The sequence below is a fragment of the Mangifera indica genome, chromosome 20 (assembly GCF_011075055.1).
Source record: "Mangifera indica cultivar Alphonso chromosome 20, CATAS_Mindica_2.1, whole genome shotgun sequence".
In the NCBI taxonomy this organism is placed as follows: domain Eukaryota; kingdom Viridiplantae; phylum Streptophyta; class Magnoliopsida; order Sapindales; family Anacardiaceae; genus Mangifera; species Mangifera indica.
Window position 1 is genome coordinate 2,604,670 of NC_058156.1, and position 21,374 is coordinate 2,626,043.

Below are 21,374 nucleotides of genomic sequence, written 5' to 3' on the forward strand. Positions count from 1 at the left end.
AAAAAATCCCTCAAAAACCTGAAAAAGTACAAATTGATATATTCTAAAATGACAAAAATCGAAAAAACAAAACTAAAATTTGAATTCTATACGTTGAAATACTTTATAATATCAATAATCGAAAAATCACTAAAAAATCTGAAAAATACGAGTCGATATATCCTAAAATGACAAAAATAAAAAAAATGAAACTGAAATTCGAATTTTATATGTTGAAAAATCCTAGAATGTCAATAATCGAAAAATCACTCAGAATTCTAAAAGATACGAATCGATATATCCTAAAATGTAAAAATTTGAAAATGAACATTAAATTAGCTCAATATGACAAAACACAGAAAATTTATCGGAATTTCATAATGAGATCGTAAAACATATTTACAAAAGCACGAAAATCAAGAAACAGACATCAAATTCGAAAACTACATACCAAAAAACCCTAAAACTGAAAAAACAGATATGAAATTTGAAAACTACACATCGAAAAACCTTAGGTGAATAACATATCAATTTACCCCCTTATAAAGTTTTTGCTCTCAAACAGGTCTATATTTTTCTTTGCCTCCTTATCAATTTTCTAATCTCCTATAGACCTTATAGATTTAAAAAAGTCAATCCCCCCCCCCTAAACCCCCTGATTCCTCACCTTTCACGGATCTCCCTACAGTTTATTGTAAAATTTCCCACAAACCCTCGTGGATTTCCCCTTCTTCTCCAAGGCCCTAATATTCTGAAAAAGCAAAATTCTCCATATCCTAAGGTGATCATTCCTGCCTGTGGGAGATTTAATTCGGTCTGTGGGATCCATTGTTCCCACGAACCCAATCTCCAGCATTTCCAACCCATTGTTTGGCCAAAAATCGTCATTTTGGCCTCCAATTTCAACACAAATCAAATCCACACATCCTATAACACAAAACCCCTCAAGAATTTCAAGCAAAACAATCAAGAATCAAAACATTTTTTGCATTGTCCAAAATTGGAACCCTAAAAATTCAAACCTCAAAATCTCTCTCAAATCTCAATAATCATAACAATAAATTGATCTAAACAAGAGTAGAGATGATATACTAACCTTCTTTGTCATTTCCGTTCGTTGAAAAACACGAAAAGTTAACAGAAAATATGAAAAATGCTGTGCCTATGGAAGACTTGTGGGAGACCCAATTTTTCTTTGAATTTCAATAATGAATCCGTGGGAAATGTGAGGGAGATATGTAAAATTCTTTGTTTATATATAAGGGTAGTTTGGTTATTTCAGAAAAAATAGGGTATTTTCACTTAATATTGAGAGTTTTGGGTAATTCTACTTATCCCCCCCTTACTTTTAGACATTTAATTTAATTTCCGCAAAAAGAAAGATATTTAACTTAATTTCTCTTTAAAAAAAGGAAATTTCTCTCTCCAACAATATAACATTTCTAACCCTCACTCCCCCATTTTCCTTTTTGACACTTTTCTCTCTTCTCCACCATTTTCTTCCCATCATTTTCTTCTTTTTTCTTTTGTCACTTTCTCTCATAGTTTTTTTGCTTCTTTTCTTCACACAAACAAAAAACAACAAAAAGAAAATAACACTAAACTTTGGTGTATTGACAAAAGAGACAAAATATATGAGAAAGAAATCTAATCAGTGGAGAGAATGAGAGAACCATTTTCTTTCCACATCTCTTTGGCCACAGTGGCTATCATTAGTGGGTGTTAAATATTCAACAAATTCGGATTAAAAAATAGAGCCATGAATTTGAGCTATGAATTCAAACTTGAAATTTTTTTAAACAGAACTTGAACCTTCATTTTGATTAACTTTACAAACTTGAACCGAACTCAAAATATCTTTAAAATCATTCAAACCGAACTCGAGCTAATCTATGTTTGAGTTCGATTTGGTTCAGATCCATCCTTAGGGGTAAGGAATGAATGATGTGTTGGTGGGTGCAAACTATCTCAAATCTATTTTCCTACTTCCAATCAACGTCGTAATATCATATGATGTTAGAGAGTGTTTGGTTTGAGAAATATTTTATTACTAAAATTGAAATATTACCTTGATCCTTGAAGATAAATTACCTTGAAGATTACTGAGTATAAATTTATTACTATGTTTGATAAAATTGGTATGTATAAATAATTATTGTATTTGGTTAGAAATAATAAAATAATACTAATATATTATTTTATTTATTATATCAAAGATTAATAGATATGAACCAAAATTTTCATATTATTTATTATTTTAATTAATAGTTGAGGGTAAGTTTGTACTAAAAATTTCATAAGTAAGAATAAAAATGTAATAATAATTAAGATTATTATAGTAATATTTTAATATTTAAGGTAAATGTAGTAATCAAATTACCTTATATTACCTGTCATATCATCATTGATACTAAAAAAATATTGAAATTTTTTATTATTTTACAAACCAAACAAGGTAATGAAAATAATATAAGATAAATTATCAAAATACTCTTTAAATCTTCTAACTAAACGAGCCCTTATTGTACAAGACTCAAGTTTGAAGTTCGATAAGGGGAAATGATATAAACATGAGAATTTGATAAGTGTGAATAATCAAATAGGAACTTGACAAAAGAGAGAGAGTTTTAGAGAAGAAAAAGATAAAAACACAAGAGTCACAAATTGTAGGTTGAGTAGTCTTTGTGGGGTCAATGACATGCATGAGAGAGTCTGAAAAACTTTACAAACCCTAAGATTCAATTTCATCATTTTCTCTTGGTAGAAAATTGTGCTTATGATTGCACCAAGGGGGAGGTTTACTTGCGTGATAATACCGAGATTGAATCAAATACTATTGTTGGTGGAAGGTCCATGCATAATTTGTTAGCAATTAGAGGGAGTAGGATCAGTGGAGAGATGTGAAGTGGTGAGAAATGAGTGGCAAAGATGGATGGATGAGGGGTTGGTTTGAGAAATCGAACATAACTTCCAAGAATATTTTGTTTGGACGAATACTACATACATGTTATAGTGTTAGAAAGGACATTTTCATATTCTTATTAAAAAATTAGATTAGTAATTAATATTTATATTAAATGTTTAAATTAGTTTTGTAATTTTATAGATTTTTGTTAATATAGATTTTTAAAATGTTAATATAGATTTTAAAAATGTTGTCTCAAGCCACCTTCAAATTCAAAAGCCACTAAATTGGCCCAAAAGAATTTGCGGCCCAATTATCAAGCATTTTCTCCCCTTCCTCTTCTTCCCTCCTCGTAGTCACTGTATTAGATTTTTTTTCTTCATCTCCTTACGAATCCTCCCTCCCTAGGTTTGGTTAAATGATTAAAATTGCAATCATTTAAAACGCGTAAACCTACTCAAAACGAAACCTTTCAAATAAAAGCCTTTAGTCAAGATCCCAAAAATGCCTGACGTTAAACGCAAACGCGGCCGCAAACCCAAAATCCCTGCTCCACAGGAAACCCTAGATGTTCCCTTCACCACAACCTCCTCCGCCGCCGCAATAGACGACGTGTTCTCCGTCTCCAATGTCGATATAATTCCCACAACTAATCCTTCTACCATCGCCACCACGACTTCGACCACCACCAACCACCAGCAGCATCCCGATCACCGTCCTCGCCGAGGCCGTCCCAAGAAAGTTCCGAAACATGAAACACTGGAGGATAAACCGCCTCCGCTTCCACGCAGTTCCGGTGTGGGGGTTTCTCGGCCGTTGGAAAATGGTGGGGATTCTGTTGGAGGGGGGCCGGCCGTGGCCAGAGTTGTACCGGCTATGGACTCTGTTGTGAAGGTGTTTTGTGTTCACACGGAGCCAAATTTTTCGTTGCCGTGGCAGAGGAAACGACAGTACAGTTCGAGTAGTAGTGGGTTTGTGATTAGTGGTAGGAGGGTGTTGACAAATGCACATTCTGTGGAGCATTACACGCAGGTTAAGCTCAAGAAAAGAGGCTCCGACACTAAGTTCTTGGCTACTGTGCTTGCTATCGGGACCGAGTGCGATATTGGTAAGGGATGTAGTAGCTTATTTTTGGAAAGTTAATTGTGGTTGAAAGTTGAAAATGTGTATTAACTAGTTATAGAGTCTGGTTTAGTTGGTTTATTTTTTTTTATGATAGCTGATCAAAGATTAAATTTGAATCATTCGTATGATATAACGGGACCCATTTACATATCTTAACTGTTGGATCCACTTTATAGGTCATGCGTTAAATAAAGTTAGCACTTCAGCTATGTTGTTATAATTGGGAAATTTCAGTATTTTGGATTGTTTATATATTTTTAACAATAGAATAGGTTAGTTTCACTGGTGCAAGAATTGTCTATATGTTTCAGGTGTGTATTGTCCATAGTTGAGATGAACTAAACATGTAGAAACATTTAAATATTATGCATGAAGAGGATGGTAGGTTTTGCGATTGTATGTTGGGAGATTAAAGTTGTCTTGTTAGTACTGAATGTTAGAAGTCTTTTTAACTATGTTTTTGCTTAAAATGATTTGGATGATAATCTTGTGTTGAATGCGAGTTTTGGCTTGCATTATGTGGCAGCCATGCTTACAGTCAATGATGATGAATTCTGGGAAGGAGTATCACCAGTGGAGTTTGGAGAATTGCCTGCCCTTCAAGATGCTGTGACTGTTGTGGGTTATCCAATTGGGGGAGATACTATTTCTGTGACGAGTGGTGTTGTATCACGTATAGAGATTCTATCCTATGTTCACGGGTCTACTGAGCTCTTGGGTCTACAGGTTTTGGGATTACATTTCTAGATATTGGTAGATTTGTTGCCAGCCATCTGAGATGTTGATCTAATTTCCGTTCCTGTTCTTCCTTTTGCAGATAGATGCTGCTATAAATTCTGGAAATTCTGGTGGGCCTGCCTTTAATGATAAAGGCAATTGTGTAGGCATTGCATTTCAGTCTCTTAAGCATGAAGACGTGGAAAACATAGGTTATGTCATACCAACACCAGTTATCATGCATTTCATCCAGGATTATGAGAAGAATGCAGCATATACAGGTTACTTGGTTGCAGCCTTGACATGCTTGTGTGTGTTTTCAAATTTTGCTGGTTCTGATTACAGTGCTTTTTTTTTTTTTCATGTAATTAATTTTAATCTTGTAATTGTTATGGTATATGCTGCTTCATCATTTCTAGCACTGACTTTGAAAAACTTAATTTTTGTAATATAGGATTCCCTGTTCTTGGAGTTGAGTGGCAGAAAATGGAAAATCCTGATTTGCGTATGGCAATGGGTATGAAGCCTGAGCAGAAAGGTGTCCGTATTCGAAGGATTGATCCTACTGCTCCGGAATATGAGGTTTTGAAGCCATCTGATATCATTCTAAGCTTTGATGGGGTTGATATTGCCAATGATGGAACTGGTAACTTCAGATTTCTCACTTTCGTGTGTTGTATCTGATATGTACAAATTTGTTTATGCTTTTGTGTGCTTGTTTATATTGTATTTTTGTATGACAAGTGAAATACTTCCAAGAGTACTGCTGTGCTCTTTGTGACTTGGCTCTTTCGTCCATTGATTGTTGAATTTTCAGTCCCTTTTCGGCATGGAGAGCGCATTGGCTTTAGTTGTCTTGTCTCCCAAAAGTATACTGGGGATAGTGCTGCAGTCCAAGTTCTCCGTGCTTCCAAGATTCTCAATTTCAACATGAAACTTGCCACACGTAGAAAGCTTGTTCCATCTCACAACAAAGGGAAGCCTCCATCATATTACATTATTGCAGGGCTTGTTTTTTCGACAGTGTCTGTTCCATATCTTCGCTCTGAGGTGGGTACTCTACACTGGTACTGGCATACATTTAATATATAGTTTTGTGGTCTAGAACAATGACTTGAAAGCTTTAGCTCCTTAAATATATTCTCTGTTGCTTTATTGCTGTTTTATGATCATTGTAATAGCTCAAAGCTTTTTTTGCTTAAATCATTGTTGAATATGATGTGGAATATTCCATCTTTAGCATCATAAATGTCTTAACTGATATTCATCGGTTATTGTGAAAATTTTGGTTTCTATGTAGATACAAGATTCTCTTCGATCATTCATCAAGTATTGTAAGATTTTGCATTGCTACACGAAAATATTGTGCTTGTTTGGTATAAATTATTTAATCCAGATTTAGTGGATTAAATAATCAATTATGGCATGTTTAGAATAGCTTATGTGAATAATCTAATTGTGAATTATAATCACATTTTTAGATCATTTAAGCCATATCTAAAAGCTAGCAAGGTTAGCTTTTTCTGAATGATCCGATTTAGTGAATTTTTTACATTTTTAATCCAAAAGCTAAAGTATAAGTATGTTCAATATTTTAACACAAATAATCAGTTTTTATATTTTTTGTTCAAACAGACACAATTGGATTATATTTTTTGTCCAAGAATCATAAGTTGTATTATTCCTATAATCATAAACTGTGCTAAACAGGCCCATTATGTGATTGATATGGAATTTTTGTGTGCAAGTGAAATTAAATAGGTCCTAACTTCTCCAATATGTATGAAAACTCTGTTCTTCTATTTTTTTATCCACATAATTATATTTTATGTTCAGATCCCAGATAATAACTTAACTGTATGTCCTGAGGCCTTCTTGGTGTCTTGGCTCTATACTAACGTCTCTAATATTGATTTATACATAAAAGACCAAAACTGGTATAGAAGGAAAAAATGCGAATATTTTAATTGTATAGTCTGTTATCTTTGAAGTGTTTCCATTGGTTCCCGTGATTTTGTACAATTACATTAGAGTTTACACATTTTCTCATCTTGGACTATTGTGGACTCTGTTTAGGTCATTCATATTTTTTTTCTGAGGAAGAAGCTTTTATTTTCATCCTGCCAGTGCCATAGTGACTTTTTGTTTTTCAGAAAATTTTGCTGATACTTTATTTGTTTTTTCTCATTCTATTAGGAGAAATTTTACTTAATGTTTGTGATTGTGAAATTTCTGAATGTTCTAACATGCTGTAAGTTCCTTTTCCATATATTTGCAGTTTGGAAAAGATTACGGATATGAAGCCCCAGTCAAGCTTTTGGACAAACTCTTATATTCACTGCCACAGTCACCGGATGAGCAGCTTGTTGTGGTTTCTCAGGTTCTTTTCTCTCTCTGGGCTACTAAGGATATGATGAGGCTTTATGTTGATCCTCTCATTCTCACCTTCTACTATTTCCTGGAAATTTGTGGTAGGTGCTTGTAGCTGATATTAATATTGGATATGAGGACATTGTTAATACTCAGGTGAGGAATAAAAGACTGTTGCAACTGCTTTGATTCCTGTGTTTGAATAGCTTAATATATCAGTTGTTTAAATACTTTTAATTGTGCCAAACTCTGTAGGTTCATTCTTTTAATGGTAAGCCTGTGAAGAATTTGAAGTGTTTGGCAAACATGGTAGAGAATTGTGATGATGAATTTTTGAAATTCGATCTAGAATATAATCAGGTCCTTCTCTCTCTCCTTCCCTGTGTGTATATTTGAATATGCATGTATTGAGGATGCAAAGACATGTTGCCACTCATATATTGATAAAAATGTTGTGTGCAGATGGTGGTCCTCCAGACAAAGACTGCAAAAGCAGCGACCCCAGATATTCTTATAACCCATTGCATACCTTCAGCAATGTCTGATGATCTCAAGAAATGAATTTTGATCATATTCTAGGTTCACCAAATTTGGCAATTTTCATAGTTGTCACAACTCACTGCAATTTTTGTTTTCTGCATGTTCTTTAAAGAAATAGTAACTCATGCAGGGTGGAGTTGCTAGCCATATATCAGAAATTTCTTAGATGTGTTTTATGGAGTCATGGGGGGTCTCAGACAATACAAGGGTGAGGGTACAGCTCCCAGATAATGGATAGCTTTTGCTCACCATTAATGGAGAAAACATGCAGGTTGTAAAATTTGAGCGGACAGCAACTTTTGTCTTGTTCATTCATATATAAAAATTTGGAGATATCTCAGCCATTTGTAATATTGAGAGATTATATAATGTTTGTTTGTAAAAATGAATGCAACCAAAAAGTGTCAGAACCAGTCATGTCTCAGTGTGATTGTTTTTAACCAACCTCACGGGAAAGAATATAGCATGTTTCAACTTTTGAATGTGTCAGGTTTCTTCATCTGTTGTTCTTTTTAGGTGCCGGAAGCAGGACTTTTGTGCCCAATGGAAGATAATAAGCAAGGAGATTGTTACCTTCTAACAGGCTTGAACAAGGCAACAAAAACAGGTCCTTTTCTTCTAAGGCATCAAGCTGCTACACCACATGTCACGACATTCCCAAACACAATGCCTTTAAAATAAATTAAGAAACGAACCAAAACTCTCATCCTCTGAGTCTGGCGATGACAGGGGAATTCAACCTATTGTTTCATAGTGTTTATGATATACAATTTTTTGGGGTAAATATTAATTGTTCTTGTTCCATGATGCCTGGATAGATGTTATTTTGGACATCCCCTCCCAAGAGGGGCTTACATCCGGTCCTTTGTCTGGTGGCTTTCCACCAAATTTCGATGTTTTACTTAAAAATTTTTATAATATACAATTTGTTATATACACAGTGGTTTTCCACCAAGTGAAATTAATTAATGCACAATAGACACATTAATTGAAGGGGCATTTGGTTTAAAAAATGTTTTATTTTCAAAAGTGAAAAATTATCACTAAAAGATAGATAATTTAAAAGATTACTAAATATAAATTATTACTATTTTTTTATTATATTATCATTTATAAATGAGTATTGTGTTTGGTTGGTAATAATGAATGAATACCAAATGCATTTTCACCTAAATACCTTTAAACAATTATTGAACATAAATTAATACTGTATTTAATTAAATTAATGTTTGTAATGTTTGAAAATATATTTTTCTTATGCATATTCTAAAACATTTCTCGTATTAATAATACATATGATTCTTTTATGGGATCAATTCTCATAATTAATTAATCTCAAAATATTACACCAAATAAATAAATAAATAAATAAATAAATAAATAAATAAATAAATAAATATATATATATATATATATATATATATAAAAATATATATATATATATATATATATATATATAAATATATATATATATATATATATATATATATATATATATATTTATTTATTTATATATATATATATATATATATATATATATATAAATAAATATATATATATATATATATATATATATATTCATAAAAATTTTTCTTACATTTTGTAAACAAGTTTTCAAACAATACAAAGAAGGACAATAAAGTTATAACTTGGTATGGCAATTAAAGCTACAATTTATATAATAAAATCTTATGATGGATTTGAAATCAATGTTTTAAGAATTGGATTGGACCATAAACCATTTTATGGTCTGGTTATGGTCAAATTAATTAGACCATTTTGACCAGCCTGTTCAATTAGATTTTCAGTTTTGTATAAAACCTAAAAAAATTTTGTTATTTATGCATTGAATTTAAATCTATGTATAAGGATAAAATATTAAGAATGCAGGGTTTAAACAAAAATATCTAGAAATTGATGGGTTGCTTTTGTCATTTTGTACACCATATACGAGAATGAATTAGGTCATTTTAAATAAAAAGCTTCCGATTCCAAAAGTGTCTCATCTTTTTCTCCATTTGTCTACCATCGATTAGGGTTCTTTAGGTCATCTATTTTTGTTCAAATTTGAATTATAGTCTTCATCCAATTAGCCATGGTGAACTTCAAAGTTCACAGTAAATTTATCGATAGGAAAAGTCGAACTTAAAGAAGAAGACTTTGATAGAAAAGTCCACTGCCATTGACTTCTTGTCATGCATGGTAAGGGAGAACAACCAAGTGTCATCACAGTCAAGATGGTGGTCATTGTTGATTACTAGACAGCTTGGGTGTGTTTTTTTTAGGGCGACCTAGTATAAAAAGTGGAAAAAACATAATCACTTTTTTAATTAGGTTTTTAACAATTTTTCTTTTTTAGTTTATATTCTCTTTTAAATTGGAGCTGCCTTGAACTGCCCTAATCTATGAACCAGTGATGAACCATTGGTCTAGCTGCAGTTCAATTCGAAAATATACTCAAAACGGTTTTTTCTTACATAGTAACCATTTGATTAGCTAGTTCGGAGTTCGATTGGATTGACCAATCAATCTGGTTTGGTTCTACAAACCATGCTTGAAATTTGAATGAACTATGCATTCTTATATACATGTTTTACTGACCAACAAGACCACTAATCACAAAATTGAAATTGAAGCCACCATTTATGTTGGACTTAAAATGTGAGTGAATTATGCATTTTTCATGTACACGTCTTACTAACCAACAAAACAACTAAATGCAAAACTAAAATTAAAGCCACAATATATATAATGAAATCTTATGTTAGACTTGAAATTTGAATGAATCATGTATTTTTCTTGTACATGTCTTACTAACCAACAAAACTGTTAACCACAACATTGAAATTCTGCAAATCACAAAATTTACAATGATCCAAAACCAAGAACATATGAATAGGTGTACAAGTTACCACATAGCAAACATTACTAAATAACAAAAGCACAATAAAAGGAAGTATTAGCAATTAACAATTAGACAATTAGCAATATAAAAAAATTTCATGCACTTAACCAAGTCCTATTATGATGCAGTTACTTGTACACAAAATATAGATATTATGTAGACATACTAGCCCACAAAATATAGATATCATGTAATTCCTTGGAAAAGGAGCTGGAAACATTACTGACATTATTAATTCATTACATTGGCATAACATCCCACAAAATATAGTTATGAAGTGGAATTACATAACTTAAACCTATTTTGCCTCCAACAAAAAAAACATAGCAAACGATCATAGGTATTACCTAACTGTAAACAATATAATATCAATTATTTACATATCAAAAGCTATCAAGATATCTATATCCTTATAGATGATTGTTTTATGGATCAAAAGAGGGATGATACATATGACATTCAACTAGTTGTTTAATGACATACTCTTTCCTGAAATCCATAGGTAGTTGAAAGAAATAATCAATTTTGTGCTGCTCCTTTATAATATGCTCTCCAACATCGAGCAACTCTTGCCTACTAAAGTCATCCAATTCTAAAAGCATTAAACAAACTCATTCTTCTATCTTTTCCTTCAACCTCTTTTTTGAAATAAGAGGCAATCTCGTGTATTTCTTGTTGGATAGCTTTGTAAGATTTCCCAAACTTACCAATTTCTTCAACCAATGTTGAGAAGCTTTCATCATTTCTTTTTCTCTTCTTGTTACTTGCAGTCTTTTGATTTACTCTCTCATTCATTGTTTGACAGTTTGATCCGACTAAATCTTTTTTCTCTTGAACATTATTGTCACTATCAGACTCAACATCAATTTCCATTGTATCCTCATTGTTATCTAAATTCTCTGTATCAAGTTCCTCCACAACATCAGTTGCTATCTCAACTCTTGCACTAATGGCCATATGTTTTCCAAACACGATGACTAACGAGTCATAGTGTGGGAAAAGTTTGTGCCTTAAATTCTTCGCATTAGGATGACTCAACAAAAAATTAAACAACCAAAATTTAAAATTAGTCATAATAGAAATATAAGAAAATATATTTCAAATAAGAAATATTCAATTTTATCTTAATCCAATCATTAAACACATCTTTCGAAGCAGCAATACATTTCTCTTCATTGTTTCATTCGAAGCCACTTCCATTCTCAATCATCTTATTTATGATATTGTATTGTGTTTTCAATAATTTTACTCTAAATTCGATGTGAGTTATAACTTTCAATCCACTAAATGGAAGCATAGCCTTCTTTTTCTTCTCTAGTTGCACTAGATACTCAACTCTAAAAGTCCTATTGTTCGGCCTCTAATGTAGGCTCTCTTTAACAATGAGGAAACTTTCAATTAATATTATGTCCTCCTGTTTAGTCCACTGCCTTTTAAGCCCAACATCTTTACCTTTTTCCTTCTTTCTTGTCCTCTTATTTGGATCAAACAAGGTCAAACTTTCTTCCTTATTGTTGGGTTGTGTGGTGACATATTCATTCTCTAATACACTTTAAAAGTTAATAAGTTACGTAAGATTGTAGTCATTAACAAATTATGTAAACATGATAGAATGAAGTATAAGAAATAGAATAAACTCTAATGAAAGTTCTACATAAAAACAATCATAATTAAAAGTAAATTTTTCCAAGAATAAAGACATCTAATAAAACATAAACTTAGAAAGTTAGTAGGTTATGCAAGAACATACTCATCAACAAATTATGTATACATGATTGTTGACTCAATGAGTCATTATACTCTTATTTTGATGATAACAAACTAATATGTCTCTTCACATATTAACTAATGATTTTACTTGAGTGTGAGCTTAGATTGCAAATATTTATCTACTGCACTTGAAAGAGTTTCAAGATGGAAACGAAAGAGAAGACTCAATTGAAGAATTTTTGAAGATTTGAAGAAAAAACTCAAGTTTTAGGTAGATATATTTGTAATTTGGAGCATTTGTTTTGATTAGAATATTTATTTGCATAGGATAGCTCACTTGAAAACTCATTTTCATATCTTTCACATTTTGGGTTAAAATGTCATTTTTCAAACTTATTGGGTTAAGCCGATTTTTTCACCAAAGTTTATTAATTCATTTAGAATGATGAAGTTTTGTGATCTACATTTTTATATCTTAAAGTTGGTTTTGAAAGAATTTTAAAAAATGAGTTAAATTGTCACTTTTCAAAGTTTTAGGGGTCAAAATAATTTTTGAAAATTCAGGGGGTAAAATGGAATAGAATTCAATCGACCGAATTCTTCGATGGCAGCTTCCGAATTGTCCAGAAGCCATGTATTTTGGCTTTTAAAAATTCGGTCGATCGAATTTTGGTTTGAATTTTTTAACGGCTAATGCCACATAGGCACCATGAGAGTGCCACATCACATCCGGTTGATCGAATTGTGCTTTTTTTGGAAAACTAAAACAACTATTATTTGTGCACAACGGTAACTTTCCTTATTTTCCCCTATATAAACCGAATCAAATTCGTTCGAAAAGAACTTTTGCCACCAAGAACTTTCACATATTCGAGAGCAAATTAGTTTTGAGCTATTCACTTGCAAATTCTTTTCTCTAATCAAAACCCTTGCTCATACACTTTGTAATTTTATTTGCATTGGGTTGTATTAAGCTTTAACTTTCATATACACTCTTTGAGAGAGATCATATTTCAATTTCGTACTAAAATTCGTACTATAAAAGAGTGAGATTCACTCTTAGAGAGATTAGAAAATTTCTAGTAGGAGAAATTGAGATTTAACATTTGTAAAGGTTAATAGCACCTTGAAAGCTATTTGGTTGTGAAGAAAAGCTTGGTTGAGGTTTTGGTCAATCAAAGATTAGTGAAATACTCAAAAGGAGAAAGCTTGGAGGAGTGGACGTAGGCCGGGTTGAGCCGAACCACTATACATTGCGTGTTTGATTTTCTCTTCCCTTAAACTCATATTTTATGTTATGCTATTTTGATTGTATTGATTATTCGAAATATTTTAGTTATTCTCATAAATTAGATTAAAAATAGACAACATTTATTGATTTAAATAAATTACTTTAATTCTCAAATTTGGTAAAAATTGTTTTAAAATTGCTTAATTCACCCCCCCTCTTAGGTCATTCGATCCTACAATGATAGTATAAAATAGAAAATATATAATAATCACATTTGTAGGTCCTTAATTCGGTGATGTAAGTAGATTGCAATGTTTACTTTAGAATGTTAATGATACATAAGATATCTACCATTTAAGAAGATACTATCAATAGAAACATTGTACTCATGTTACCTTAGAATGTCCGAATAGAACAACCAATTTTCATGAAAAAATACTTAAATTATTGCTCATCATCCATTGCAATGTTTGATAATCCTAACTTAAGGTTACAAAGAATTAAATTATAGTAATACTTGGGTAACAACATGAATAACCCCTCTAGTGTACCTCTCAATGCCTTTAGTGCTTAATTTTTTCCTCTTCATGCTTGCACTTATGATATATCAATTTTATACATGTTTGTAACATCGAAAATGATTTCATTCGATTGATTTACATGATCAATCATAACAAAACATTGTTATAAATATTTGTCCTAATACTCGTTCGCCTACTTGTCTATAACGTGACATTATCTAATCCCTTGGATATATATGTTAAGTATTCATACGACAAAGTTCAAAATAGTCACAATCCATTAACCTTATTCATTGTGCATGCTATCTACATTGTTCATGAATATTTATAATCTCCCATATAGATCTTGTAGATTCATAAAATTTATATTGGGATCCCTTTTCAAAAGCATGCCATTTGAGTGCATCTTATAAAACATCTTTGTTTGTGAAAATGTCATCACTTCGAAAGACTGTGTGCCACTTTTCGCTCATTGGGCATTAAACACGAGGTAACCAATGAATTGCACTAGGAGCAGTCACAACCTTAGACATGCAAGTTAACAAAATTACAAATGGAAAACTACTCGTACCCTCAGTATTATCATGAAAATTCATCTTCTAGTCCAACAAAGTTTCTTGATGAGAATATCATTAATTTCATCACCATAGTCAAAGAAATCCTTAGTTGAAACATTTTCTTTCCCTTCACATACCTAATCTTTTACAATTGATAATATATCGACATTGTGTATATTCGTCATATCATCCTCATCAACATTTTGATGGCTATTTATCATAATTTGAATGTTGAACATCAATGTTGGTGGTCTTAAGAGAATGCATTTATTGATTTAAGGATAATTCTCACATAAATAAGAATGAATTTTCTCAACTGTTGAGAAAGACTAGTAAAACAATTAATGTTATCATCATTCACAATGTTAATAGACAACCTATTGTTCACATTTTTTGGTTTCATGTTTATATGTAGAGTTCCACTTATGATCAATATAAAGATATTTGCTTATTAACCGAATTAATCCCTTGTATGTTGTGCTTGTATATATTTTTGTCATTTTTTTCCTTCCAACATATTCCATTTAGTTACCAATTATTCTTTATCCATTTCTCTATGTACCGTACCAAAACAATAACAAAACTCAACATGTTAAATAATTTTATAATGATAATATATAATTTCATAAATAATTTATTTAACAAATATAATCTTAAAAAACATAATTGTTTGAAAAATTCTTATCTAACCAAAGAGTTCTAACATATTGCGTATTTGGCATACGAGAAAACAATAATTAACTCTAAATCATAAAATATCAATTAACCCTTACATTGTAAAATGATTGTTCGCCGGTAATGTGTTTCCAACTAAAAATCATATTTACTTGGTTTCTATCATTTTTAATTTGAGAAGACATTTCAAATTAATAAAATCAATTCAAAACAATCAAAAAAAAAAAAAAACAATATACAATTATCACATAAATGAAATTTAAAATCAATGTTCGAATAAATATTTAGATGTAATAAATTTCTCGCATTTGTTTTGAATTTTAAAATTGGAATTTACTACTTGTGAAAATGAGAATTTTTAGAATTTATAGTATGATATTGGTTTGTATAAATACACTAGGATTAAATTAAGAGCAATACTATGTATACTCATTTTAGGTATATAAATATATACACACTCATATGTATCATCATATGATTGGTTATTGTTTTATTTTTAATTCAAAATCATTCAATCACATGATGACATATATAAATATGTATATATTTGTGTACCTAAAATGAATATACATAGTTTTATTGTTAAATTAAAATGTGCGATGATATTAATTCCTTGTATATATGCCAGTTTAATTAATAATAATATTGTGTGCATAATTTTTATAGATAAATAATAATATATTATTATATAATTAAATATTATTTTATTTTTAATTTTTATCAATTTACTCATATAATAATATAATATTATTTATGTGTAAAATTACAAATATAGCACAATTCTTTAATTAATGGCCTTAGAAAGAATCTACAACCCTATTATATTTACACAATTTGATTCCAAAATGAAATTACCACCAAGAACCCCGACATTTAGTTCGTAATCAGTTGAACGGAAAAGATGGTTGCGATGGAACCCAGTTTGGAGGACATATTGGAGGAGAAGAAGCGAGTCAGAAACCCTCTTGTTCCTGTTGGTATATTTTGTTCCCATCACACTTTTTCTTCTTATTTATTTTGTCCCTTATTTGTGTGTCTAATTTTTTGTTAATCGACATTTGATGTTAATGTGGATTTTGTTTATGCTTATCGCAAATTTTGTGAATGGATTTGGGATTCTTACCATATGGATTTTGCACAAATTTTCTTCAATTAAAGATCAAATAGGTGGCTTTGAAGATAATATACAAAATCTACTTCGCTGATTTTAGAATTCGTTGTGTCAATCAATAGTAAATGAAAAGCTTTTTCTTTTTAATTTTTTTGCGTAAATTGTTATCCCAAGTCCATTAATGATGGAAACTGGATCGCTTCATATCGCACAAGTTAGATCATCTGCATTTTGAAATTTTATTTTATTTTTTGTCTGCCCCAAAATGAGTCCACCGAAACTTAGATGAGATGAATTCTTAAAATGTTGGGTTGGTGCTGCGGGCATTGAAATTACTAGTTTGTAAAAGATGAAATTTCCACTGTCATGCTTTTTTCTTGCTTCTTGGAGAAGGCAATAAAAATTTTGGTGGCAATAGCAGGTATAATTTTTGTCTGAGAGTGGATCACTTATAGGTGTAAGGTTACATGTAGTTTTGGATCCCTGAGTTGGTACATAAATTGGCAGCATGCAGTCTTGTTGCCGAACCAACTGTTTTGGGTTAATTATAGAGTTTCTCACAAGATTGAAGACTTTAGCCGAATAGGCTATGAATAATCATATTCATACTTGTTTTGTTGGAACATTGAATGGATCAATCTGTGTGCTCTTGGTTAAATTTCAGACAAGCTTACTTGAGCCTAACCTATTTGGATCCTTCTTAGAAAGGATTTTCTTCCAACTTGATGCTTAAAAGGTCTAGATTTTTTACTTTGCATCATGTTCTCTATACTTTTTTTCTATCTGTTCAAGTGTTTCAGTCACTTTGGTTATTTCTTTTATCTTTTTGTCTTGGTGTGGTGTTTTAGTCGCTCCTTTCGATTGCTCTCGAAGATCATGTTACATTTGTATTATTATCCCATTTCAGCTGTTGTTACTTGTAGCCTTTTGTTTGGTGAGATTTTGAACCTGAAATCTACTCAAATCATCCTAGCTTTCCATTTATCATCTGATTTGATGACCCAGAGCTGAATCTTGTCAGATTGATAGGTTATATTAGATAAGAATTTGAGTTTCATGCTGGGCTGCATTGCAAGTATTGATGGTTAAGCTGTCTAAACTAGGTCAAATCTTATACTTTCATTTTCAACTAAGACAAGAGACAAGACTGTGAATGTGCTCTTTAAGTTTTAGACTAGTGCTCTGTGTTCATTTCAACTTTGTTTGATGTATCACAGGTGCACTTATGACAGCAGGAGTGCTCACCGCTGGCTTAATTAGTTTCAGACAAGGCAATTCTCACTTGGGTCAGAAGTTAATGAGAGCAAGAGTGGTTGTCCAAGGTGCTACGGTGGCCCTCATGGTAGGCACTGCTTATTACTATGGAGGTAATCCATGGAAATCGAGCTAGACCAAAATGCTTTTGAATTCTTCTCGTTTGTTATATGAATTCTCATAATGATTGAAATTATTTACTTGAGGCCCTGATGCATCTCAGTTGTCTTTCAATGTTTCTTTCTTCAAATTCAAGGTAACACATTGTTGCAGTCACATTATTGTACTCCCAAGGACTGATTATGTTTTATATGCTTATGCTCAAATAAAATAACCTCAAAAAGAGTGTCTTTAGTTAATCTATTCTGCATCTAATCATCTAATGTTGAGCCTTGTAATTCTCTGTTCTATGAGTTCCCTTACATTTTCCTTTTTTGGTTCATTGGGAAAATGTGTTCCATAAACATTGATTTATTTTCAATGAATATGTGCCTTGGTTCATAAAGTAATGTTTTAATCGAATTGCATGACTGTAAGAACTGTTGATTTTCCATGGTTTCTGTGAACTTCATGTTCTTTTTTATGAGGGTTGATGAGATTGGTTTTTCACAAATCTACTCACACCCAAGAAAATTTCATCACTTTGGACTTTTCCCATCATGGTTTATCATATTCATCATAATTCTGCTGCTACATGCAGAAACCTTTGAAAATAAAATGATTTCTGAATTATTGTCAGCCGTCTCTTTGAAGCAACCTTATATTTCAGTCATATCCTTCAAATACGTGGACCATTATCATGGTCAATAAAAATATACTATAAGATATTCAGCATGCTAGATATAGCAGCTGCAGGAAAATGATGTGAAGAATATGCTTTGATCAAAAATTGCAAAATTCTAATCCAGCGTAGCTGTGATGATCAAGGAAATTCATACATTGAGCCCACCATCACCACCTTATACTTTCAGAGCATTAACTTTCTTGTCCATGCGAGCTAGGTACAACACATTTCGGCATCATTTTTCTTCATTTTCCAATTGACCCACGATATGCATGGTTCCATGCTTTACTCATTTCAGGGATTTGCATATATATATATATATATGGCCATTTTAATAGAGTTATAAATAATAAATTCTGGCCGCTGCGGACGTTTGCTGGAGATGACTCTTATGATGGTTAACAGTTCATCAACATGGGTGCATAAATATATACGTTGCAGGGCGCAAGAAGAACTCTTTAATTATATGAATGATTATTTCAATGTGTAAGTAGGAGGATTTGTTAATAATTGTCAGAAAAGGGCAGGCGAGAGCATACTAGAGAAGGAGAGAGACAGATTTATGTTACACTGCCTCACCGCATAGTACATGAGGCTAGGTGTCACAGGGCCAATCCTTTGATACTGATTCTGCTTGCAATTGACGCCTATGGTGCTGTCAAGTCCTGTCTAACTTGGTTCAACAACTACTCAAATGTGTTAGGGTCATGGTCAGAATAATGCAAGAGTCAAACAATGGCGGATTCAGAGTGCAGCAATGGTGCACGCTCATGACTTACAGGCAGCAATCATCATCAAGGCAACAAGCATAATCAACACAACAATAGCATCAAGTAAATTACAAAGCATAGCATTTACGGGCAACTCTTTCCCAACCCTTATTAATCTGTATCAAGAATTATTACATGGTGTAGGGCACATTCTCTTATTTATAAGCACACATAGATAAGACAGTTACAAGTGGTTACATGTGTTTGAATTTGATCAGAGTAGTTTTTGCACACAAAACTGCCCACAACATATTTCTAGGGTCCTGTCCATTTAACTGCTGCATCTTAGACATTCTAAACCGCCAGCCAGCACTCAGCAGCCTAACAATGCCAACTCCCACTTAGCTCAAACGCACCAAGCAACACATGGAAAGTCAGACAAGCCCACCCAAGCTTCCTGTCGTGGGAATCTCTTGTAACTTTATTGTTAGCCAACCCATTGAACCAACTAGCCTTATTTTGGAAAGATAAGACATGACTTTATCATCCCCATGTGCTCCGGTATCAAATAAATTGATAAGTTCGTATTCCCATCAAAAAGCCGCGGGCAGTTTGCATAGCCCTGACTACGCAGCATCAACTGTCTGGCTTGGAGAGAAAATGGAAAGTTACCTGTCTTGGAGTACTAATTTGACAGTAATTCAGTTGTCGCTAGTCATTTCCTTCAGCACTCATTGAGAAACTTGTGTCATGAAAACTCCCTGTGGATTTATGCAATTTTCTGGAGAATATTACCTCAAAATCATCCACGACCGGGTAAGCATGAATTAAGGATATGTATTCATTAACCAAGTCTTTTTTTTTTTTACTTTGGTTGTATAACAGTTGGGATTTACTTCAAAAGGGTGCTCATAACAAGCCAAGAGTGAACAGGAGGAACTGGTAATCCCTCAATGTTTGTTAAAGCTCGATCACTGAACCCCATTTGATGTCTAAAGTATATCTGGTAAGTCCTAGGATGCTTGCATGGGAAGATGGTTTCTGCAACTTTTTAGCTTCAAAAGCTTCTGGCAATCTTCCAGCAAACTTATCATGGGAGGACAGAAACTGTGATATAACCAGCTTAATCGACTCCAACCTGAGCTGTTTTTCAAGATGTCGCATGAAATCCAAAAATATGGAGAAGGGTAAGGAGAAAACGACCATTTTGTTATATTACATCCATGATTATCTCCTCAAGGATTTTAAAATTCAAATTAACAACTGGTCTTTTTCACAGCTTCATTGAAAAGTTGCCGCAAATCTTTGGCATAAAGGTGTTGGTCTGTGGCAAAACTCGGTAGAGCTTCTGTCACGTTTATGAAATTTTAACTTATCTGATTAAGTAATTGTGGGTTCAGTCATTGTGTCATGGGTTTATCTGTCCAACTAATATGGACGGGGTACCCTTAAATCTGTCTATCTACTGTTTTCATGCGTGTGATAAAAGCTTAAATAATAAAAATTTTAATATTTCACCAGTTTTACTAACCCTTGATTTTGTATAAATATTTTTAAGTCTTTGTCTCTTATAAGTTGAAAACACAACTTCAAAAACATATTCACCTTAACAATGTTATCCATAAATCCACGTACTCGACAATGTGATAGTTAAATCTTAAGTTTACCATTCACATACAATGTGATCCACTGAGATTGCATCTACCACCCACATATTTGTTACCGTAAAACACAAACACAAAATTTTTAGCATATCAATTCTTATTTTTATAAGTAATATTATATGTATAAACAATGTATACAATTTTATATATAGATAATTATATATCAATATTTGATTGAAAGATTTTAAATTAAAGATAAAGTAATACCTAATTATATAATTATAAATTATTGATTTTGCACAGGTTTGTACATATTATTTGTATATATTTATATCGAAATGACGATTTATCTTTGCGTTTAACTAAAAATTTTAATTATAGTTGGTCCATAGATAAGTATTTGAGTTTTTGAACTATTGTAGATATATTTTTGAGATTGAGTTAAAACTTAAATAAAAATAATTTTTTATCTTTAAAAATAAAATAATATTTAATTATATGATGATATATTATCTAAATCAAATTATATACTTCAAACAAAGCATATGACATTGCCCTTCATGATAAATGGAGGACGACATAGCGTAAAAGTAAAATTCGATCCAGTCTCAATTGATTTATTACAATAATTTCTCAATTACTGTCATTAAATATATAAAAGAGCTTGCATGCCACG

The 21,374-nt window shown here is 32.0% G+C and overlaps 2 protein-coding genes across 2 annotated transcripts; both read left to right on the forward strand.

Moving 5' to 3' along the window:
• Positions 1-3,262: 3,262 nt before the first annotated feature.
• On the forward strand, positions 3,263-8,049 carry LOC123203902 (protease Do-like 9). The gene is made up of 9 exons (XM_044620376.1): positions 3,263-3,992; positions 4,536-4,735; positions 4,827-5,007; positions 5,181-5,372; positions 5,544-5,776; positions 7,005-7,106; positions 7,202-7,252; positions 7,352-7,456; positions 7,559-8,049. Exons 1-9 carry the CDS (start codon positions 3,389-3,391, stop codon positions 7,655-7,657), a joined length of 1,767 nt encoding a protein of 588 aa, XP_044476311.1. The 5' UTR covers positions 3,263-3,388; the 3' UTR covers positions 7,658-8,049.
• Positions 8,050-16,047: 7,998 nt separating this feature from the next.
• On the forward strand, positions 16,048-17,959 carry LOC123204111 (RING-H2 finger protein ATL48-like). Its single transcript, XM_044620669.1, has 2 exons — positions 16,048-16,212; positions 17,564-17,959. Exons 1-2 carry the CDS (start codon positions 16,137-16,139, stop codon positions 17,734-17,736), a joined length of 249 nt encoding a protein of 82 aa, XP_044476604.1. The 5' UTR covers positions 16,048-16,136; the 3' UTR covers positions 17,737-17,959.
• The last annotated feature ends 3,415 nt before the right edge of the window (positions 17,960-21,374 follow it).